We start from the raw sequence: 25,000 nt of genomic DNA, 5'->3' as shown, positions 1-25,000 counted from the left end.
TCAGTAATGGATGATCTGTTGTTTTAAGATGTAATCACCTCCATTGACTATCTTCCTTCGGTCTAGATGGTGGAGCACGGGGCATTTTAAAGGCTTTACAATAAATGATTGCAGGTAAGGGAGGGATCGTTCGTGGTGTTGGCAAGGGAGAACGAGTCGTGTCGGTGAGGATGTGCCATCAGGATGGCTGTGCTGAAGTCGCGGGATGCTCAGAGTCTGACCGATAATGCCTGCTGGACTGAACGCTTTGTCCAACTAAACTTAATGCAATTGTAGCACGTGTTGGCAGTGAGAAAGGCTCTAGGAACTGGGCTGCCTCTTCGTGGACCAGTTCATGCTTTCTCCCAACGCTTAAAGAGCACCGGTAAGGGTGGGTTGTTACCCTGGGTTGTCCAAGTGCGTTTTGCCTACCTAATGAATCAGTAAAACTGGTTTTATGTTTGGTAACCTTTCAGTTGGTGAGCAGCAAGCATTCAGTAGGCATTAGACCATCTTTTTGTTATAAATAAAATATCCAGTTTATGTTTTACAGTATTATTTTACTGCTTTGCGTACAAGAGAAAAATAATGTCGATTTTGGTTTGGGAGTGGATTTGGCAAGCATCGCTTTAAAAGAAGTATTTAAAGTCTGTAAAATTAGTAGAATTTAACAGTATACCAGCTTTACCTACTTTCAAGAAGAGAAAAGGTTGGTGTGAAGCCAGTAATGAGTTCAAACTGTCAACTCTGCTAATTTTCTTCACAGTTTTGAGCTTGTTCTTAAGACTTAACGCCGTTTCTAGTTTCATCTGGTTTATGTCCTGTATTTGAGCCTTGGCCATTTACTACCTTACTGCCTTCTCAGTGTACATTAGGAAAAAAGAAATTGAGAAACAGTATACTTGTGTCTTGTCATGCTTCATTGATTTGAAATAATTTTCCCCTTAATGGTGTATTTAATATTTAGTTTTCCTCCTATCCGTGGTAGTGCTTTCAAGTGAGAGTAATAAAACTTTTGGAACACGTGCATCCCTGTCTGGCAGCCTTGACATCATTGTCAGTGTTGTATTTAAGCTCCAGCTTAAGTAGGCAGAGTAGGTTGCAAGCCAGAACCATGAGGCTCATTGTATATCAGAAAAGAATTTTTGTTGTCATGCTCTTACATAAAGTACAAATTATTTCTCAAACCAATATTATTTAGTACCCGTTAAGTATTTCTGTTATTCCTGATGTGCTTTGAGATTTCTGTTTATGTAGTGACTGATGACAGTGTCAAACTGGTTTAGGCTCCTCGTCTTAGGAGCATTACGAAACTCATTATAAAAGTCACATCCAAAGCTCAGTCAATGAATGAGTTCCTTGTGTTAAGACTCAAATTGGGTATTAATTGAAGCTCTGGCTTGGGTGAGAACTGCTGGTACATTTAATCTGGAAAAAGACCTGCGATAATATTAGTGGGGGTAAAAAAAAGCAAAAGAACTGGAATAGTCATTGAATGGAGCATTGAGGAATAAACCTGCCAGACAACTGCCATTATCATTTTTTAAATGGGCATGTAAGCTAGATGTCTCGTTAGATTAAATTGTTATGGATGTCCATTCATCTGTGGAAAAGATGGTTATTTCTAGTTAGAGTATTGCCTTCCCTTTCTAATGCATATCTGGCTAATACCATTCATACTTGTGTCACCTGAGGATCAGAAAGCCAAAATGCACATCATCTGCAACTATTTTGGGGAGATTGTTTGAAAGCTGAACCTAGCTTTCAATCCAGCTCCATTACAACAGTAATTGTATTATGGAAACTCAATCATCCCAGAGTTCGGAGAGCCAGCTTTGAAGTGGCTGGTATCAAATTTTTTTCAAGATCTGCTTAAATTTAAAAAAAAAAAAAGAAAATCAAGTGCTTAAGCACCATTGGTTTTTAATGAGACTTGAACTTCTAAGCGCTTAAGTCAATTGTGAACCTGGAAATTATGCTCTAAAGGATACTTAGCTCTTTGGAGGTATGCATTGACCTAGCTTCTGTTTAGACACCTGATTCCACATAATGTTTCTTTGAGAATAAAAGCATTGGAAAATGCATTTTCTGAAGAGGCTGGTTTTAAAAGTAGATCCTTTCTTAAAAGAAACCAGACTGGCTGCTTGCTTGAAAAATCATCTTCCCCTGTCCCTGCCTCCTCAACCCTGGAAAAACTGGAAAGCTTTGAAGACTTCTGTGTAAGGGCAAGTACACCTTGCACATTTAGAGAAAGAGCTGCTACCGTATTAAAGTATTTCCTGCTCATCACAGGCCAACATACTCAACTCATGTGTCTTCTCTCAGTTGTTTGAGAGTGTAGTGCCCCCTTGCCTCCCTTTATTTCACAGAATGCCTCATTGAAACCCCTGTCGCTTGTAAATATTATGGACTGGTGGACATAAGTTGTAGTATTCTGCTTTAGTCCTCACTTGGTTTGTTTATTCTTTCCTTGGGTATCTCTTTACCTGTTATTGCTAAGGAACAGGCAACAATGGCTTTTCACTTACCAAAAAGTTCTTGGAGAATAAGGAAGCAGTCAGTGTTAGAAATCTGACATCGGAAGCAGTACTTAATTGAGCAATTTGCTTGGACTAGATACAGCAATATTCTAGTTTATTTCAAAATATATATATCTTAATTTCAAAATTGATATAAATATACAAATTTAACTCTAATGTTCATCGTGTGTGGACATCTGTAGGTATCTTTAATGTATTTTTAATTATCAAGAGTAACTTGAACACTGAAGTTACTTACTATGGTAAATGCAAATAAAATAGTAAAGTTTTTCCACTGCAGGCATATAGATTTAAATAGGCTTTTGGTTAAAGAGTAGATTTAGTCATCAGTTTAATTAATCGTTGATGTTTTTCTTGCTTTCTTGTATCACAGAGTCATTATTTGTTTGGTTTAGTTGGACATGATTGTCATCTTCTGAAGATCTGAGACATGAAGCTCCTAAGAACCCAGCAGAACCTCTGTGCGGCTGTGTGAGTCACTGCGGACCCCTTCCTCCTCAGACCTAAGCTGAAGCCCTGGGTGATGGGGAACTGAAAACCACCCTGCCACTCATTTAACCCGTCTTTCACAGCAGCAGGTTTTGCATTTTGGGTTGCATGTGTGTCCTACCCACAATGGGCAATCGGGAGATGTCATTAAGAGAAGGTGGGAGCTATGCAGGTTCTCTTTCCACTGAAGAGGGATGTAACTTCGGGCAAAACTCTTCACCTCCTTTACTTACCCTGCAGTTGAAACAGGGCTAATAAGGCTTCTAATTTATATGCTTAGTATGCAAATTGGCAAAGTAAAGCATGCTTAAAAAATGGCCGATGAACTCAGAAAGCTGTTTTCCCTATTAAACCTGAAAAAGAAGAAAGTATCAAAATGCGATCGTCTAATTGCGTCTTCGCCAACCGTGTGGTGTACGTATAAATGTGACTCCTACATACTGTCTCTTTAGAAAGTCTTTTTGCCACAAGAAGAATAATGGCAGCATACTCAGCAGGCTGCAAGAGGATGAGATAGCATGCTTGCAGCATTTCTTTGCAGCATAATTGCAGCATCAATGAACCATGAATTCAGCCTAATTAACATAACTGGAACCACTGCAATCATGCTGCCATTCAATTTAGGTTTTGAACATTCTGGTGAAGTATCGCGGTTCTGCTGTTTATTGTGGAGATGCTGTGGAGAGCTGTCCACTTGCTTTCTCGCTGCTGTCTTGATGTATTTTTATTATTTCAGGATAACTAGGGAACTTCAGAAATGGAAGATCGTTGGCTTACTGGCTCTATTACTGAATCTACAAATAATTCTGTATTACTTTCTGTAAAAAGTAATTAAACCGTTTAGTATACTATAAAACCCAGAGTAAACATACTAAATTTCCAAGTGAGGCACAGGTTCTGAATTGTAACGGATAACTAATGGCAAATAACTCTGGAACTATTTTGAGTTAAGGACTGCATTCCCAGAATTTTAAAAATAGCATTTCCTATTACTCTTTGCAAACACGATACCTAGAAGAAACTTTTTTTTTAGAAGAGCCTGGATTTTTGTAACGTGTTGCTCTGGAGAGGTTTTTTTTTTATTATCGTTGCTGTTGGTTGTGCTACAGTAAAGTCAGGAAGCCACAGAAGTAGATCAGGTACCACTGCTCTTGGCAACAGGGCAAAATAACTGACTGTTCAGGGCAGAGGAGTTGAGGGACTGCTGAAAACAGCAGTTGCTGGTAGATAGGGAGGACCAGCTGGGACTGGGAGGCTTCCTGCATCCCTCCTGGCCATTAGGCCATTAGTCCTCAACGATGGCACCAAAGCCCCTTCAGAAAGGGACACAGCCGGGCATTACTTCTGCCGTTTGTGACAGAACCGAGCTCAAAAGCTTAGGAGTCACTGCCCTGTTATTTTCTGCTCTTGAATAACTGCAGAAAGGAGAGCGTAAACCTTTTCTTGGTGGTTGATTCTGTGTAGCTACGATCCCCATGAAGATCTGACCAAGATCAGTGGAGTAGCTGGGTTTTTTTAATGACCTTAATGTGCAAAAAAATAGATAAATCAATTAAAAAAAAAATTCTTAAAAAAGTGGTTAAATAGACAAATTTTGCATTAGGAGCTCAAAATGTTAAGTTTGGAAGTTGTTCATAGCTACCGGAAATTATTCCATAGTTTCCTTCTCAGAAAATCTCCCATATACCTATTTGTGTGTGTGTATATATAGGTAGGTACACACACACACACTGACAGGTGTGTGTGTATATGTGTATGTGTGCGCCTATTTAAAAAAGTCTGAGCTGCTGAAGTGAACGGTTCTGCTCTTTCTGAAGGATACTGGTGTTGAGAACAGTTGCTTCCAGTAGCTAAGGCCAGTCCACGGAGAGCCAGAGTCTGTGAGTGATGGATGGTGATAAGCACGTTGTGGATGGGGGGAGCAGGAGCACAGAAGCGGTGTGGCAGTGATATTTAGTGCCTTTGGGGGGGACAGTTGTTTGCAAATTGTTTGCACTGTGGGTGTTTAGCAGGGGTTTTTTACGCCAAGATGGTTTGTAGTGCAGTGCTCTTACCTGGAAGCAGTGAATGGTGTGTATGACTAGGGTATCATTTGAGAGGGTGGGGCATTCTCCTAGACAGTTTGTTAGAATGCCTTTTTTGAACCTTATGTGGTCCCTTACACGTGTGTATTCTGGAAGGGCTCCAGTCTCGGGTTGGTGGGTGACTCGTAGAATCATTTAGATTGGAAGAGCCCTTGAAGATCATGGGGCCCAGCCATGGTTTGTGGGCCAGTGCTGCTGGAAGAATGGGGTACAGTAATTTCAGGAAAAGATTCCAAGGTGGTTTTCTCTGTTTTGAGAATCATCTGCGTTTATCTTGGGTATACTTCAGCCCTTTTCACTCATGTGGCTGATTCAGAAAATTCTAGATCCATGTTGACTCCCAGACGCTAGATTTCCATTTGTTCGTAGCTTTTTCCCCCCCGATGATGGTAACACAGAAAGTTAGTTGTTACACTTTTCACTCTAAGCATCTGAGTATAAATTTAGCATCAGAGAACTGCAGACCTTTTGAAATAGCCATCTCAGTCATCTGTTGCTTCCTTCTGTGTCCTGATGTGACCCTCAGTCAGCATCTGAGATCAAATGAAACACCTTCCTGTATTTCTGCTTGAGTGACAGTAGAATTTGTCTACTGACCTTTCTACTCTTTGCTTTTCTCTGTAAGGGTGCTTAGTGTCTTCTGAGAGGTGGGTGTTTTCCTCAGCCTCCTTTTTTCTGCTTCTAATGCAAAAACTATATTGGTTTTCCTCAAAATGTTATTCACTAAAATTCACTGCCCATGACCATCTGATGCGTGTGTAACAAAACTAAGCACTGCTGGTCATCTGGTTGGATGTTCAGGGTAGGCTCATGGAGGAGATTCATGGCTCTGCTGTTAGGTTTTGCGGGACCTCAAAGGCTCACAGAATTCAGATGTGTCCCTGGAATTTACTTAATACAAGTAACAAGATCTTACAGGCTTAAATGCTTTATAAGATGCATTATTTCTTTCATAAAATCACGTCTGAGAACAAGTTTAGCTTGGCGTTGCCTGTAATCAATGCAGTTGATAGAAATGTGGGTCCAGCAGTACAGTGAGATACTTTGTAAGAAGGTAGTTAAACATACGTATGTAACCTAAATGAACAGGAGTGGTCAAACTGACCTCAGCACTTGTGAGACTTCTTGTGTCCATATGTCGAAGGTGGGAGGTGATCTGGGAGCACAGCAGAAGAGTTGGGGGGAAAGTCCAAGCAGTTGGGGCGCAATAACCAGCTGATGAGTTGTTTCTCTTTTAGCGAGCTGTTGCATTGCCAAGCTAGTTTTCTGCAAGTCGTAACTGAAGATCAGCAGATAATTATAGTCAAGAGTACCCTGTCTCTAGACCCCTCTAGTTTTGCTAGTCTGTGGTTAGCATCCTGTGTGTAACTCTGAACAGAGCACCTGACTGAGCATTGCATTATTATTGAATAAGAAAGTGAAGAAGTCCGACCTCCTTCAACGGTGACTCTTCTTTACTCCAGCCTGCAAACAAGCCGCAGCGGCTGTGGGATGGTCCGGCACGCTTGCTGTCATAATTCTAGGTTTTAGGTGTTGGTTAGTCCTTCCTTTCTCAGAAGGCTTAATACGCATTTTAGCGGAGGCTCTCCCGTTGAACGTTTATGAAAGGTGGGGTCAAGCAAAGGGCTGGCTGCGGCTGAGGAAGAGCTGAGGGAAGTGCAGAGAATAGCTAAAGTGGTTGGTTCCTGGAAGACCAAGTCTGTGATTCATCCGTTTGGAAATGAAGGAGAAGAAAGCAGTGCCAATTAAATATCAAAAAAGGTTACGATAAGCATCTAAACTATGGGGAGAGATCACAGTCTTTCAGCATTTTTATTCCCTGCAGCTGCAATATGTAAACTCGGGAAGATGACTGAACATTGATACTTTAAAAGTTCAATAGTCACGCTTGTTATTGAATGCAGTTACTGAGAATTGACAGACGAAAATATTTTTGAGAGGAGTTTCCAAGTAGAGATCATATTTCCACTTTAGTGTGCAGCAAAACCAGTGCATTTGAATGGCTGTCAGGTCTGGTAGAAAGAGCGAATACCTGCTCTGTGGTAAAATATTGCAAAGGATATAATCAGTCTCCTTCAGAACCAGTGGGAGTTTATTTTATTTTTTATTCTTCATAGGTGCGAATTCAAAAGCCACTCAGACCAAATGTCAGCAGTAGTTTGAGTGTTTGGTATTTTGAATTTAATTGCACTGTTTGCACAAAAACTCCTGCACATATTCCTGGCTGCCTTTTAAACATTTATATCTACTTTTTTGCCTTTTATAAAAATTAATAAAATGAGGTCCTTGAAGACCCTGAAAAATTTAAATTAGTCATTCTTGCTGAAATAAATTGATTAAAAAACGTTAAGGAAATACATCTGTAGACAAATACAGACCTTTCCTCTGTATGCTGTTTGAAGGTGTTTTCAGGCCGTTTGAGTACAAAATAATTGCCAATTTCCACCTTTGATATCTATCACTGTGTTACTATTAGGAGATTTATTTTTTTAATGAGTCACTGCTAGGTGCTGAACGAGTGAGTGAAGGAATATTTTAAGGAGAGCCGTATAGAAGAAAACTAAAATTGTTCATGAAGACTTTGCTCCACGTACCTCATGGGGGTAGCTTTAGTAGAAATAACAGGGCAAGTGTAGGTAAATGGGAAAAGAAATGGTTGAAAATTGAAAGCTAAGGGCATGGTGATGATCAGTTGAGAAAGGGAGCTGAAATTCTGTTGGAGTCTGTGACCTGATGCAGTGGGTAGTGAGCAGAGCCCAGCTGTGGTGGGTCCTGCTGCCTTGTATGACCCTGTGCAATGCCGTCACACGGTCCTGCTTAAGTTAGGTCATGTTAATGCCAAGTCTCCTCTTCATCCGTAGGTCCTGTAGGCTGTCATTTGCCCTCATCTCAAGTCCCCACAGCAGCCCTTGTCCTGATGTCTTCCCACCCTTTATCCAGGTCCCTTTGCTACTGGTGCACGTCTGGTCCCACTCGTTCAGTGACACAATCCCAAGACCCACACGTGGCACTTGCTGTCTGGTGGCAGGGCGAGCAGAGCCACCGGCGCTCACTCACCTTGCCGGTCCCATCCTGCCACAGCAGAGCCTCTGAGACATGGACCCCAAAGCCTTTGGCTGCTGCAGACTCTGCTCCAAGCAATTTTCAGAATGTCCAAAGAAGCACATCCCCTGTTGTTAAAAACAAACAAACAAACAAACAAAAAAACCCAACCAAAAACACCACCACAAAAAAAACCCAACAGCACTTAGGTTAATTTTAGGGTGATTGCTTCTTAAGAGACTCTGAAAACTGGTTTTCAGTTAACAATCTAGTTTACATAAAAGGCACATATTGATGAACATAGTCTGTGACTTTTTGCTCAGTCCCATTATTCTCCTCTAATTCATATGCAGAAGCTAAGATTTCCAGTGATCTCACTGTTTACTGAAATCCAAGTTCTTAGAGGTTAATATTTTTCTGACATTCTGGCAAGAGTTGCATCTCCTGTGTTCTTCACAAAGGACAAGAAAGGAAAAGGAGGAATGTGCTTCCAGAAAGCACCCAAAGATACAGGTGATCCATCAAGAATTAGCTGAATGCTCTTGTGAAAGCTGGAAATTTCCCTAACAGTGTTCTGGCATATGAATATCTGACAGCCAGATATTTTCCTATTCATATTCAGAACTATTTTCAATGCCAAATATTGCTGATTGACAAATTTGGTATTTGAGTTGCCCATCGTGCTACGAGCCCTTCTCCTGCAAGACGCCTAAACCCATTTTTAGCCACTGTGATAGGAAAGCACTCAGCACTTCACATGGCCAATGCAGCACCCTTTCTGTAGGCATATATAATAAATATAATAAATATTCATAATAAAGTGTGAACCTGTAATGTAACCAGGATGCAATGCCATCTTGCAGTAAGGAAATACTGGAGAGGAAAGGGGTAAAAAGGGTCCTGGGTCATAGAGACAGTAGGAAAAGATGTGCAAAATGAAATGCTGCTGTTAATACAAGAAGGTTTCTGAGAACCAAAGGTGATACAGCAGCATAATGAAATTAAAACAATGTTGGGGTGTTTATGCTTGTTCACGTGCGTACTGGTGGAACACCTCTTGAGTTACATACAGCCCTCCTTTATCTGTATGGCTACGTACCTTACTTCCAACTCAGAGCCAGTAATATCAGAATAGCTGATTACACTCAAAATGTGAATGGGATTTTTTTTTCCCCAGAAATTGGTTCTATAAAAAACTGGCTTATTTTAAGAATTCTGACTTCAGGCAAATAATCCAAAATTGATGCTTGATTGAAGCTAACGTACCAGACACAATTTATTGCTTGTTCAAAATTGTAGTGAGAATACTAGCCTTCTGTTTGAAGGACCATCTAAAAATGTTCTAGTAGTTGTTGATGGTAACTGGAGTGAGTTGGAGGTATATGCATATTTGGTATTAAAAAGAACCACCTCTCGGTGTTTTTATACCCATGGGGCTTAAAGATCACTTGCTTGTGATATATTTGATGTGGAACATCAAATTGTCTATCCAGACTTCTAAAAGTTATAACTATATCTTTCTAGTCTGTAGGTTACATTCTACTATGAGTATACATTAAATATTTTTATTAACATATTCAGCAGTATAATTTTAAGCCTCGTCGTCTTGGTGAAACATTTTTTCCTTAATGCATTGGCATGAATAAATGCCTATGAAAAGCTGAAGTTATATTTTGTGTCTTGAGTCTACTTTGGCTGAAGTGGCACAGTGGGTTGAGTTTTCTATCAGCGAAGGACGGCAGAACATGAAAGTCCGGCTCTGTGCTGGGGCTGAGATTAGATCTGAATGCAAGGAAAAGCAACAAAGGTCCACAAAATATCTGAAATCTGCAAATACTTCCTGTACTTAACCTACACTTTCGTTGCGTGACTGTAAAGAACAGCAAATCTTTGTTCTTTTCCCTCTTGGTTCTCATTCAGCCAGTTCAGAGACACAGGAGAAAGGTTTTGGGGAGCAAACTCGTTATCAGTCTTCCTACAGTTTCCATCTGATTCTGTCAACAGCAAGCACATCAAAACCGTGAGCTTACAGCCGCTTTTTAAACATCAAAAAAGTTTTGTAAACATTATTTTATATATGTATAAATATATAATATATATAACATAAATGAATATAAACATAGTTTATGAATGTGTAGTTCCTTTATATCTTTTAAAGTTTAGCTCATATTGGAGTTGGTAAGAATCTAAGCTATGACTTTGAGTTCAAGAGGGAATTACATCTGCCTGAGTGGAGTGGAGAAAGGGCAAGTGTTTGTCTTGGTAAGAACCCCAAATTTTCAAGTGGGGACATTAGACTTCTAGAAAGCTATTCAGGTTCATCCGTTTGTGAAAACCTGTTGGAAAACTTCCAGGAAGAGTTATTCAGATTCATCTGTTCATGAAAACCTGTATCTTTGGTCTGTATTCTAGAAGGTTCTGCTAGTCCTCATCATTTAATAAACAGAGAATGAAAGTCTTAGAAATGCTTCTCTCCTCCTTTGTGCCTGCGAGGAAGGCGTTGGTTTAGCAGTCTGGTGATTTTGTGCGCCGGTGGGATCGTTTGCCATAGGTTCAGTGATTCATATATTGAGAGTAGAGAAGGCTCTAGCATGCCTTACTTAAAGCTGGAAATATGGCAGGAAAAATGGTTCATGGCTTCTTACAGCTCAGCTTGTGATAATTTGAATCTGAAATAAATTAATAGAGCAATCCTGTTTATGGATCATCAGCTGCAGAGGTATTATTAAAGAACTTGTGTCCCTGTTCACTAGGAACACCTGTATGTAAAGCCATATTGTAATTGTTCAGACACGCTGAATCAGACTTCACTGTCTCAAAACAAAACAGAAAATATAAATATATGGAATGTCCCAATCCTCATACTTATTCTTTTTTCATCTCAACAATGTTACTCTTTCGGAAAACCCTCATAAAAGCAATCCACTCTTTTCAGTTAAAAGCCATTCATATGGCAACAAACCACTGTTCTTCCATTTATATCTGTATTCATCCATTTAAACTCTAAAGCTTTCCAGCTTACTTCTTGGATTTATAGCCAGCTGGCTGCTGTGTGTAACATGAACATATTCTGACTGTGCATGAGATGTTTTGTGTCATTTAACTCATAATTGTAATGCTCATTCTAAGCCACAGCTCACCTGCATGCATTTAGCATTGACTGTGCGAGCTCCCAGAGTCACGACTTGCCATCTCATGTATGTACAATCTACTATTATTAGAGAAAAGTTAAGTAAAAAAAAAAAATAATAAAAAAAAATTCCTCAACCCTAAAACAAACCCCCAAAAAGCCCTCCTGGAATGTGGTTTGATAAAATGAATATGTTCAAGATGGTGGGCCATAGCTGAGCCAGCTCATGTGGGATCAGTGCCCACATTTTGGCATTTACAGTAAACTTTGGAACAACTTTTTAACACAAATGCTTTAATAGCAAGTGGGTAGGGGGAGGCAAGGCAGGGAAGAAGGACATAAGCACTCTTTTTTTTTCTTTTCTTTTCTTTTTTTTCCCCTCTCCTTATGAATGCTAGATTGCTGATTTTTCTAAAGATGGTCTGATAAGCTGTACCTGTTTATTAGCAGTCTTAGAAATCAAAGTCAAAGAAATTCACTGGAACTGAAATTCTGCAGTCTCTGCCCTAAATTACTGAATCATCAATAAGAAGCTTACATTCAAAGAAAACATGAATATTAAAATTTGGAAGCGTACTTTGGCTTTGTAAGAAATACAATCTATTATTATTTTTTCTTTATGCAGCATCGCTGGGTTCTAAGAGAGGCAATAGAACCATTAATTAATAGTAGTAGTCCTGGATAATGTCATAATAAGCAATACAACATATGAAAGCACGTTTATTCTTGCCAGCTATCAGGGGGAACCTTTACATGTTTTAAAGGCCCATTAGGTTTGTTTACAGACTGAGCTGGAGCTGGTGGGCTTCGCTTCCAGTGGAACTGCTGTTGGCAGGGGCTGAACCAGACTTTACTGCTTGACTCTGATACTGAGTTTCTGATGGAGAGCAGCCTCCCTGGGACAGCGGGTACCTCCCGTACCAGCATAGTCCCCGAAGCTAGGGTGTCTGGGGGTTACTGTCGTACAAATGGAAATAACAGAAATTCTATAGATCAGAAACAGTTTTCCACAATGGAGAAGGTGGGCAAGGAATCAAAACCGTGCCTTCAGGTATATTACCCAACAGTACAACAAAAATGTGCTGGGCTTTAAATTGCACTAGCAATCTGGAAAGGATTTTCTGACTGGAGCTATGTTAAGTGTTAATAGTGGAACCTGGGTACTTTTTCTTTTGATCTCTCCTTGAGCTCATATAGAATAATAGGATCAAAATAAAATGCCATTTATATGAACACCTTGTTCTTTTGATGTCGGCACAAAAAATTCTGTCTGCAGCTACAACTTAGCAAACAGTGCATCTGCTCCTTTTAGTTGGACCTTCTACTTTATCATTACTTTTAATAAATGGTGTCACAGCCATTTTTTTGTGTAGTTCATGAACTTGGTTGTAATTTTTCCCTAAGAGTCTTTGCGTTTCTCGGAAGAACTAAGAACAAGGTATGCAGGACCTGTAAACTGGTGGCTTATGGTCAGTTGCACATGTTGAATACATGATGTAAACATTTGTGTGCTGCTACATTTGCAGATACAACATTAATTGTTCTTTGACCACTGGGGCAAAACTGTTAAATTAGTGTACTCAATGAGAGAGAATATATGGTTAAGTGCCCCTGAAAATAGCTGGGGTAATTGTGGTTATCATAGGTGCTAGGTTTTGGATCCCTGGTTTTTCCATCAGGAAGGTGATGTACCGCGTGATGTCTGGGTGGGAGCCAAGCCTGTTTCTTCATTGCCCACCTCTGCAGGAAAGACCGTAGAAGTATGACAGCTGGTAGTTACGGATCCCCTTTGCTTTTATGTAGAGATCCACAAGACAGATAATCCACAGGGGAACATGAGCATCTTTCAGCTCTTTATTCCCCAGGGTTGGTGGTCAGGAGTGTTTCTTTGGAAGTCATTATTGTGAGTACTTAAAGTAAAGCCGCTTCTTCATGCCCTTTCAAATCTCTTATTAAGATTCTTCTCCACCAAAGTCTCTGACTGCACGGAAAGAGCTCAGCTGTGTTTGTTACGATGATTGATAGTGTCTCATTGTGATCCCTGCTTCAGTTGTCATAACCTCCAAGAGTAGCTGGGATGGGCATGAAGCACGGCGCCAAATGAAAGCAAATAACCCAAAGTTCACCAGTGTCATCGTTGCTGCTGTCCAGGAAGAGGGATTAGCGAGTGTGAAGAAACACTAGTGAGGAGAGGTCCAGTGGCCACGCACAATCCTGGGTGTCGAATGTATCTCCCTCAAGCTTTGCATCCCACTGAAATCTATATTTAGCTATCAAGCTTATTAGCTAGGAATGGTCAGCTTGTTGTATGCCGTATGCAAGGAACACCGCGGGGTAAGTGCTGGGTAAGTGTTTAGGCTCTTGCTGAAATGGCTGCAGTTGGGGTTGCTGCATGTGAGCTATCTTCCAGCAAGTTCTGCTGCAGACCTAGTTGAATCTCTGTAGTCCTGCCATGCAGCAGTATTCCAGAAAGCCATAACCGTGGCTATCACCTATAACCCTATTCTTATAAAACAGTACAGTATAATTCATTATACATTATATATATATAAAAATTTTATTATTATACGGTATTAAAGATACCAAGCTAGTTGGAGCACCAAAAATGGTGTGGACATACTTGTGCAGTACTGCACTGGGATTGATGCCTGCTGCTGAGATCAGGTCTCCGTGCTAATGCAGCCGCTCTACCTCCACTCCTCCTGCTAGTTAGCACAGAACTAGCTAGTAAGAACTAGTTTACTGCTGCTAGTAAGAAAGTTTACTGCTCTCGTAGTCTAAAAGGCGCTATCTGTCCAGCTCTTAACCTTAGTGGAATATGTGTCCCTGCTCATCTTTCACCGGTTCTTGTGTTGTATCCCAGAATTCAGACCTACCTTTTGCATCAATTAAAGGAGGGGTGTAGGACTCTTTGGACAAGGAGTTCAAGTGAAAGAGTGATAAAAATTGATAGTTTTTCTCCTTACAATAAAAATGCGATTGCCCTAGTTCTGTGGTTAGCATGAAACGAATTGGCTTTGTCGCGAAGTCAGTGGGGTACAAGCTAATACAAGGTAGTAAAGGAATAATAATAAAGTAAACCAGCAAAGTCCATGTCTTTTATGACAAAAACAGTATGATCCTGTTGCAGTCCCAGGCCCTGCTGCAAATAGTGTTTTCTGGTGCCTTGATAAGTCCAATTTACATAAAGTGTATGAATAAGTATGAATAAAGTTACAAAAGTATGCTCAGTATTTTACTTTTTTTTTTCCTTGAAAGTAATTTGCTATTGTTCAAACTTTCAGCTTTCACTGGTTCTGTTTCCAAAACCCCAAAAGGAAGAGAAAATAACAAAAGTCCATAAAGGCAAAAGGGATATGTTCTCATTTCAGTTCACAGAATTTCCTGCCTTTAAACAATACAAATATATGCCCTTAGGTTTCTAACATGCTGGAAGGATACCGAATCCTTGAAACAGATCAAATTAAAAGCAAGTCTGCAATAGCAACAGCGAGTTTTACCAGCACGTCCAATAGATCTCAACAAGAATTCACAGGGTTTTAACCATGTTGCCAAGCCTTACAAAATCCTTAACTGCTGACTCCATAAAGAATAAATGCTTGAAACCAGCAAGCAAATTCTAGGCTGAATTGGACACAAATAAAATCTGATGCTTAATAATTGTTCCCTCTTCATTATAGGCTGCGTTTAAAGAAATTATTTGATAGAACGTTGAGATGTATCCCCCAGAGGAACAGCCATGGGCATTGGCTATGTAAAACCTTTTAAAGTACATTGCCTCCCTTCGTTACGGTTCCGCATGGAATGGGCTGACGGTGTTACTCCCAGCACTGGGGTGAAAGGCGTGAGGAGCACTGGGGCACCTGGCAGTGGTTGTCACCAGGTAGGGCATGGCAGGTTGGGGAGCTGGTGTCCTGAGAAGTGGTGGCTTGGCCATAGGAGGAGGGAGATGCTGAAGAAGCTTCTCCTTGGTGTCATTAAATGCTTTGGGTTTTTTCCGTTTGCCTTTAAATTCTCATGTGCTGGTCTTTCTTTCACTTTTTTAACCTATTTCATCAGAAATCTCAAAGTACCATACTGGGAGTACTGCTCTTCATGGTCACGGCAGGTGTATCTATATGAACAATGGAGCTGTAGAAACAAGGCATTGGGCTGAGCAGTCACGGTCAAGCTCTTTGCATCTCTGAGGTTTCTGATCTTACTATTTTATATTTTTTTAAATATAGTTACTGCAGTAATGTTCGGGATGGCCATGTCCTGCTGCAGAGCAGGTGACAGCTCAAGGTGTTCACAAGCCTGTATCTCCTTACCAGGTAGGCACCATCCCTCCTGTTGTCCATCCTGTAGATATATGTCACCAAGCTGGTAACTCAGCACATAAGGGTAACAGTGCTGGTTTTATTGACGCTGTTTTCTCCTTTTTCCAGCAGAAAGATGAATATTTCTTTTCTCGGTGTCAGTCTTTAATATCATAGGTAGCTCAGCAATGCACCACATGTGTTTTACGTGATTTGGAGGTGCAGCCTCTCCGAGGAGCCTTCTGGTATGTGGATGCTGAAAGGCAGATGATCAGTGGTCTTCTGTCATACTGATTTATAGCAGAGAAAGGGAGTCCAGGGGTTTGGGGTTTCCTTTTTTCCCCCCTCTGTAACGACACTGCTACTAGTAGTAATAACATTTTTAGAGCCTTCTCACAAAAAGATGATCTTTCTAGGGCAGAGAGATGCTGCCGTTCTTGTTCTAGAGATGGAGAGAGGCTTTTAGCGTTTGAACAACGAGGCACTGACCCGCTAGCAAAGTTGGCATTAAAATTCAAGAGTTGCCTCTAAAACACACCGCTTAGGTGAGACACAGATGCGTACCCAGGTAAACTTCAGTTGTAGTGCAAAAAAAGTGCAGATAAATCTGGTACCGTAACACATTGTCAAATGGAGGTCAGGTCTTGGCATTACCCCGCGGTCCTCAGCGCCCGCGGCAGTTGACCGGACATCTGCTCTGACTGTGGCTGTGCTAGCTCTGCAGCCGCCCTGTGTTTTTCTTATTTGAGTGTTATACTGATGACAAAACGTGTTTTAGATTTTTGTGTGCCTCCAATTAATATTTTCAATTAATTTCTCTAGCTTTGTCAGGTAAAAGTTTCTTCAGTTAAGCCTTCAAGTGGAGGTAGACTTCGTTGTTTCTTTATTTCTTGGGGTACCTGAGAAAGTGTTAAATAACGCAGGTGAAATATGTGTTTTCCTGAGAAACGCACAGAAGTTTGGATTTGCGTGGTCGAGTGACTTATCAAAACCAGATGTGAGCAAGTGGAACATTTTACATAAATTTATTAAAATCATTATTTACCTGTAAGTTATAAGAAGGGCTTAGTTGCACTAGTTTGTTGCCAATATGTACTGCCAATAATCTGCCAAAAAGCAGCTGGCTGGCAAAATCACTGAAATGGTTAGCTTATGCTTGCACAGAACATTACAACCCCAAGTCAAATGAAAACCTACTATAAACGAACTCTTTGATGGTGGATTCGCTGGAATATGGTATTGATATATGGTACACAGTTTATATGGATTATGTATACCGTGCAAGAAATATGGATATCTATTAAGGGTAACTTGATATGTAATCGGTTAGGACAGTTATTGTTTTCAGTATTTGCTATGAATAAGATCACACAGTGACTGTTCAGTTTTAAAATACAGGCTGTTCACGTGCAGCCCAAAGCACTAGCATACTATTTGTTCAATTAATACAGAAAGGCTATTGAAAATGTAAAATATCTGACATCTATACAGAGTAATTCTAAAGGCAGCTTTTCTTCTAGGAACAATTTATACATTACATAAACTTATATTTTTCATCTAAGTATCATTTCGAGAATAGCAAGTTTAAATATTGGAGGCCATAGGGAAACATAATATTACGATAATGTTCTTTGGTGCGGTTTGGAAGGTTTTAGGAAACATTTGGAAGTATTTTTCTCATAAAGTCACTTAACTATTGAAGTGTTATGATAGCACTCCCTTCTGCATTGCGTATGTTGCAAAACAGCCTGTTTAAAGGGGACATCCATTCCATATATCCTGATTAGAAGTATTTCCACAAAACAGGAAATTATATGTTACAGGATCCTGGTATTAGTTTTAATTTAAAAAAAAAAAAAAAAAAGAAAAAAAAAGACGATTTAACGAGTGGTATCAGTTTTCAAACACCCATTTCCAATTCTGTTGAGCAAGAAGGGATACTGTATTGTCTGGAGCTGTATATGAAATTTGCATTTTCTAAATAAGCACTGGAGAGCTGAGCAGGTTTTTTTCTGTTTAAGTAAGCACTAATAAACAGGACCAATCCTTTAGGATTCTTAAAAAACTTGCAGTTCTCAGAAGCCTAACTTTTTTCCCCATAGTGTAATTCATTCTTTTGAACTTCTGCAGAAGCAGAACTGAAGTCAACAATTTCTAAATTTCTGGCAGTTGTTATCAAGGGGACTCTTAGGGCTCCAAAACTGTGTCTGTTACCTTGCAGTGTTGGTGCAGCAGCTCTACACAGTCATGATGTTTAATTATAGAGAAAATTACTTTTATTTTTCCTAAACTATCAATTAATTCATGTTTTCATATCTTGTGCAAAATAATGCATAAGTTATTTTCATCTGTGTTATAAAATATGTATTGTAGTTCATTACCATCTTACTGAGGAGTTTTTAAATTATCACCATTTCATTTGTTGAGAATGATGTTCTTAGAAATTATAACTGCACAGATTCTTGCATACAGTGTTAAAAGATTTCAGGGAATTGGAAGGTGTAAATTCAGAAATAATATATTTAGGGTCAAACTCAGTCTCACCTGAAGTGGAAGGGAGCTTTGCCTTTGACTTAAGTGGGTCCAGAGTCTCCCCTCTGCTAGCAAAATGCAGAATAATCAAATAATCACTATCTGTTTTGCGTTGGGTTTTTGTTGTTTGTTTTTTGGTTGTTTTTTTTTTTTGCTAACCTAGAGCACCTAAGATATTGTTGAAGTCATTTGTCAGGAATAAATATGTAACAAAATGGGATAATTCCACAAGTAATTGATTAGGCTAGACGTGCTTAGGGCTGGAATGATGTCCAACAGCAGCAGCAGCATGGAGGACCCCAAACCAGGAAAGCTTAGACTTTCGGGCATAGATTTGTTTTGGAGTAGTTTTACCGGCCTTTGGTCCTTTTTTGGTAGTTTCACTGTGGGCTTGTGTTTTGGAAGGTAGTATCTTGTTATGTATTTTGGGGAGTAATGGTTGTAGAATGCTTTAGTTAAAATCCTGGTTATCTAGGATGCAGACTTTACAGCGCATCTTGAGCGGTGATCTTAGTGTTAGAAGCTCCAATGTAATACTGAAGGGGAAGGTGGAGGTCAGGTTGACTATCCTTCTTAGATTGAGGTACAGATACGTCATCGTGAAGAATAAACTAATCGGAGTGTTGAATCAGAGTGAAACTAGATCGGGAGGAAAAGTGTAAATGCTAAGTAAAAGTGGGTATTTGTGGCAATGTCAGATATGGATACTAGATATTGAGGGATTTTGCTCAGAGATTATTTGGGAAAACAGGTGGAAGTTAAGGTTTGAGGAATCTGAGAATTATCTTGTTTCTCTTCTACTCTGTACTGCTGACACCTCTCCTCTCCTGCCTTGTCTCATCTTCCTTCCCAGCTCCAACCGACCAAGTTACCACTTGAGTCAAAACCAACCACCTGCAGTTGAGCTGGATGCAGCCTCTCTTCTCCCAGAGCATCTCTGGATCCTGTGGGCTGATCAGGCACACTGCTGGAGTGACAAAGGTTGTTGCATTCAGCTAATTTGTTGCTAAAACAGCAGTGTTTTGACTGGTTTGTCGGAAAGAAGTCAGATCTCATGATATCCCTTTCCTGGTGCATCTTTTGGTATGGATTACATACCAGTTCTTCTCTCTCTTTGGCCAGGAGATGAGTATTAGGAAGGAAGATGTCCTGCTGCTGCTGTCAGCTTCAGCTCTTTCCTGTGGTGTTTTTCCCTTTGTAGACCTTCCTGCAAGCTGCTAGCTGCAGCACCTCTCACACACTTAGTGTCTGAGTGTGAAATCTCTATCCTTGGCCTTTGATGATGGTTAAAACTGGACTGGATGAGGCTCTGAGCAACCTGGTCCAACTGGATGGGCTTCGAGCACAAGGTTGGACCAGAGATTGTCCAGCCTCCGGAATTCCCAGAGTCTAGTCTGTATTGCTCCATGTCAGGGAAGAGAGTAGTTGAGAGAAGGTAACAGTCACGCCTCAAATAATATTTCATACTTCTGTATCTTGTAGTTTGTAAACAGGGAAATCGGTGTAAACCCTACTTATTCTACTCAGGAAAATGTGTATTCTACCATGGGAAGACAAGCTGAGTCCCAGATCTTTAATTTTCTTTTGTCATGCCCTTCCCAGTGCTTAATCTTGGCTCAGTTCAGTTTTCTTTTTGTTCTCTCTCTTTGCTCCTAATCCTTGTCCATGCTTATAAGCCCCTAATATTTATATGGCATTATCTGTGTTAGAGATTACTGCTGACAAGTAATCTCTTCCTTCTTCTGAATGAATTACAACTATTGCTAAAGATCAGAAAGTGAAATTAGATCCCCAAAAGTATGTGACAACTTCAGTAAACCCTAATATCAAATTCCCTAAATATTAGGAATCTTCTTTTGAGCTTTTCGGTTTGAACTGTAGCACAGCTTCAGGACACCTGAGCACACTCAGCAACTCTTTTTTGCTGTAGAGCAAAATGTGACAGTAGTTGCAGAGAAAAAAAAGAGAAAAAATTTGCTGAACTGAGGCTAGTCTCCCAGTTTTGTCGTTTGTTGCAATCTTTCCAGAAGTAGGTAAATATAAAAGCATTGGGTTTTCTGCTGTCAGGTGATCCAAAACATTAAATATATAAGTGTATAAATTTATATATAAGTATAAAAACATAGTTGCTGCCTATTCCAGTTTGGCCTCCAAAGAATTGCTTTCATAACCTTTCTTACTTGCCTTTTTTTTTTTTTTCCTTCTTTTTCCCTTAGAAAAGAGTGTGGACAAAATTCTGACTTTTGAAAAAGCTCAGAGATACCCACACAGCTTTGATATTTGTACAGTGCTTGGCCAGTCATATGTGTGCATGGTTGTATCGTTTTGCATATATTTGTAGTAACTGTGGGAGCAAATTCAGCATGGGAACAGGATCAAGTCAAGGAAGCAGAAAGTAAGAAAGTGGAATTTCCTAGTTATTGCGAAGGACAGAAGTGCCTGTCCATTGCAACCATTCTAAGCCAAATGGGCTCCAGGTATTGGGATCACAGCTCTCCAGAGCTGCTTCAGGTCACATCAATTCTACTGAAGATGTTACAGTTGGCAAAGAGGCAGTGGTGATTGTGTTTAAAGACAGACAAAGGGGATTCTCAGGCCATGAGTTGGTTAAAGTGTAAGTTACGCTGTGACGGTGTGGCAGTGACGAAGGAAACACAGCAGCTCTAAAATGTGTGCGCTCCAGCTCCAAGGCCTGGGGGAGGTTTCCAATATATCTGATTATGACTGTCTCTCTTTGTTATTTAAAACATATTAATGGCAACATTATAACACACACACACAAAAAAAGTAAAAACCCACTTCACTTTCAGAACCATCTTTAACTTTGCTTCCAAATGTAACTACGGTTACAGAAGGGCCAGTTTTTATGAATTCAGATTCCTTTTTTTTTCTTTAGTTTATATTCATTCTTAACAATTATCCTTGCTTATCAAGAGCGACTGTTCAAACCTATTCAAAGTTTACAGTGTACAGAACTTGCCCAGATAATTCGATGTAACCTAAACCAGCACTCCAGTTAGTCTTTCTAATGTGGTTTCTGTTCATTGAGCAGTGACATCATGGCCCTTCCATCTTTTTTTTTGTTGTTGTTATTGTTGTTAATAAAATGGTGCACAATGCGACTCTTGATGCCTTGAAAAGGAAAACAATTCCCATAAGTAATTTTTCATTAGGGCAAGTAAAGCGCTGTGAAAAAACACACCATGTAACATGCTGACATGAAAGAGCTGGGGAAAATGCACATGTCTGATTCAAGGAAAAATACATGGGTTTCCTTGGAGTGGGGTTTCATGGCATAAATGAAAAGAAAATACATAATACATAGATTGAGGAGTTTGAAAAAAAGTTATTCAAATTAGCAAATATTTAGATTAAAACTCTGACTTGTAGTATATGGGATTTTCATTATATATTTACTACTTTTAATTTTTAACCCATCTTTCTAACTAAACATCTATACCCAGTATGCAAAAAGGGAACATTTTCAAGGCTTACTGTTTTTGAAGTCTTCATAAAGTTTTAAAATTGACTGTTAAACGTATCAGAGATCCTCAAAAATCTGAATAAATAAAAGACTTAACAGCTTGGAAAGTTTTGGAAACAAGTTGTGATACTAAAATTAGATATCTAAGTCTCTCACTATTTGTTCTGAACTTTCAGTGTTTAAATATATATGAGTTACGCATACAAGTAAAACATTTTCCAGTTTTTTTTTTTTTAAATATAAGGGACAGTACCTTGTGGAATCTGTTGAAAGTGTTCATGTTTGTATGCTTCGCTGGTAGTTTTTTCTGGAAAGTTTCACGTGTAGAAGATTTCACTCCCACAAGTTAATCATAACAATAAATTCCTTCTCCCGTATCACAAATAGAATGCTGTGGCATTTTTCTAATGTGCCTAGTGTGTGCCCTAACTAAGACTGAGAGAGTTGGTGCATCCTTCTCAATAGCCAAGTCCTACCTACCTGCTGCAGTGGCTCTCTAGCTTGTTTTTTAGAATCATAGAATAGTTTGGGTGGGGAGGGACCTTGAAAGGCCATCTAGTCCAACCCCTGCAATAAGCAGGGACATCTCCAACTAGACCAGGTTGCTCAGAGCCCCGTCCAACCTGGCCTTAAATGTTTCCAGGGATGGGGCATCAACCACCTCACTGGGCAACCTGCTCCCGTGTTTCACTGCCCTCGTGAAAAATTTCTTCCTTATCCCTGTGTCTGCTCCTTCCCCAGCTCTGCTATTCCATAACCAGCCTCTCAGAGGTTGTGTCTTCTGAAATTTAGGCAAGAACTTAAAAAACCTGATGAGCTGTGCAGGGGCAGGTACTGGCTCCAAATAAAACACTGGAGCACTTGTTTTATCTCCAGGTTATAGACTTGTGGCTGGTGACATAGAAGTCCCACAAGCTGTTGATGTTACTAAACAATCGAGATCTGGGCAGATACTAGATGGAGAGATGATTGCCTGGAAGGTGGCAGAAAAGGAGAATTAATGTGAGCCTGGAAGAGGAAAAACAGAATAGCTGGAGCAGAAATGTTCCGGAGAAAGTGTAAACACAAAAATGTGCTAACTAGACATTGTGTTTCTCCAGCATGCTTTTGGGAAATGCACATGAACCGGTTTAGAAGATTTCGTGGTGTTATTAGTTTATTTTCAGGTCATTTATTTGAGTGTCATAAAGAACATTAGCTAGTGGTTAGGGACTACAGTATCCATTATATCATTCCAATCATATGGACAAGTTTATATTACATATGATTTACAATGGTCTTTCCGCAGTTACGATTGTTATAGTCAGGTACAAGGTTTTATCCATGGTTGTACTTAGCAAAATCTGAGTGGCTGAGCACAGAGACGTCTTCCAATCAAAGTCCAAAAAATTAATGCTGTTAGACGAACGCTGTGGGTTGCAGCAAGAGCTGTGTATGGCTCCCTGCCTACATCCTTTATCATGTCTCCGCTGTTGTTAGTAAAATATACAGAACTACTTTATGCCAAAACAATGGAAGTTAATGCAGATAACTTGTTCCAAAGTTAACCATCAAATAAATCTTTTTTTTTTTTAAACTGTTAAGTGAAATGGTGTTCTAAAACTTTAAAAAATTGTCAAGATGATGAATACTGTGTGTGTAATACAAGTAAATACCATGGAATTGATTGCCCACACATGTCTTAAATAAAGGATATTAAATAGTTTATTCCAGAGAAAGTTCGGTGAAGTTTTATCTAATATTATTAGAAATTCTGCAGTGACGGATCAGATTTATAAGGGCTGAAAACTAAGAAGAAAACCTCTTCAGAAACAGAAATGGTGCCTTGAGAGGGTGCTTGGCCAGGAGATTAAAGACAGCCAGGGGGATACAGCCTGCTTAGGTAGTCCGACCTCTCCTGTGTCAAGCAATTTTTAATGGCAGTGATTTTTCAAAATCTGTTCGTTAAATTTGGTTTGGTAAATCAGTCGTATCAATTCAGTCACAGATTTGGTGGTTTAGGGCACATCCCTTAACCTGTTCCTCCCTTTTCCATGCATAAATATATAGAAGTATATCCTCACGGAGATGTATCTGTACTTCAGAGGAGCCACCACCAGCCAGTTTTAGGTCTATAATTCAGCTTAGACTATCAAAAAGCCAACTTAACTGTTCATAACATACATGTATGGAGTTCCGGCCACACTGAATTAATATTTCTATGCTCTGAGAATCTGAGGGTGGCGAAGTTCCTGAGATGGGAATGGTTTAACTCAGGCTCGTTTGGGAACCTGTCTTGTTTGTGACGTAGGTAATGGGTTTGGATGAGGTCCTGAATGTGATTGAACTTTTTTAGGTTTTATCTACAGAAGCAGCTCCAATGAATGATGGCGAGCGGTGGAAAAAAGGTAGATCTTGTAGGTGATTTGGTCAGTGGCTTGAAAATGCAGCTTAGTGTAGATGAATGTGAAAAGAATATGCCAAGGGACGGCAAGCTAAATCAAAGGATACACGTTACATGGAATAGCTACACAGTGCACCAACTTTGGGAAGGGGATTTAGGGGGTTGGAGAAAAATCCTCAAAACAATTAGTCAAGAGCACAACGACAGTAAAGCTCGCGTTGTGTGTGCATGTGTATTTGGGTAGTGATTTGGAAGGAGAAGGGTGTGTTTCTGTTGAAAGGTGCTCCACTGCAGGGTGAAGTGAATGATTCTGGTGTTCGGAAATATTTGCTTTGCCAAAGAGGGAAGGGAGTGGTTTGTGCACAGCCCAGAAATGAGCTGTGGTGGAGTAAAACTCAGAAGAACTGTGGAGGAGGTTAATAAAGTGGAGCAAGCGTTGACTTTAGTAAACAGTTCAATAAACAGACTGTAGTGTGTAAACATTTGGAAATTAAAAGGAAACGGAAAATTTAAATGTCTCTACTTATCTGGGAGAGGCATAATCACACTGAAAGGCATGTAAGTAAATAATATTTGGGTAAATTAACTTGAGGTACAGGGAGGCGTTTAGAGTGAGGATCCCGTGGTGGCCGTGCATGTAGTCCTCTCCATGTTAATTTAGAAGAGTCATGGTTGAATGAAGGAGCTTCACTTGAGTGTTTCTTGGGCAAAGACTGTAATTCATTACTATTTAAAATCAAACAGTAAAAGCAGATCTGCATAAAAAGATACATTTCATCTATTACGGAAATGAGTTCAGTGGCCTCGATATAAATGTGCAAATGCATCCTGTTGTGGAGGTTTTTTTGCATTGTGAACATCAGATGGGAGAGCCAGTGGCATCTGCTACTGTCTGTGGTACCTCAGGAAGGTCGTGAGTAGGTCTGCCTCAGTTTCCCCACCTTAGCGTTCATTATTCACACTTGTGGAAAAACACAGAAGTGGTTGTTTTCCTCCTACGAAGGGTTGGACAACTCAGTCCTGTTCTCCTAGCTGTGGG

At 39.9% G+C, this 25,000-nt stretch overlaps 1 protein-coding gene across 20 annotated transcripts in view; it reads left to right on the top strand.

The window, feature by feature from the left end:
- GTDC1 (glycosyltransferase like domain containing 1) overlaps nucleotides 1–25,000 on the top strand; it is a 185,979-nt gene that overhangs the window by 123,135 nt on the left and 37,844 nt on the right. The window contains exon 2 of one of the 20 annotated variants that reach the window (XM_027793838.2): nucleotides 2,915–2,990. The exons of the other annotated variants lie outside the window; for them this stretch is intronic. Coding sequence (XP_027649639.1) covers nucleotides 2,950–2,990 — 41 coding nt within the window. The 5' untranslated portion in view covers nucleotides 2,915–2,949. The remainder of the gene's footprint in view (nucleotides 1–2,914; nucleotides 2,991–25,000) is intronic. 20 annotated transcript variants of the gene reach the window in all.

The sequence above is a fragment of the Falco peregrinus genome, chromosome 8 (genome assembly GCF_023634155.1).
Source record: "Falco peregrinus isolate bFalPer1 chromosome 8, bFalPer1.pri, whole genome shotgun sequence".
Taxonomy (NCBI): domain Eukaryota; kingdom Metazoa; phylum Chordata; class Aves; order Falconiformes; family Falconidae; genus Falco; species Falco peregrinus.
Note: the sequence above shows the minus strand (reverse complement) of the source record. Positions and strands in the feature narration are given on the sequence as shown.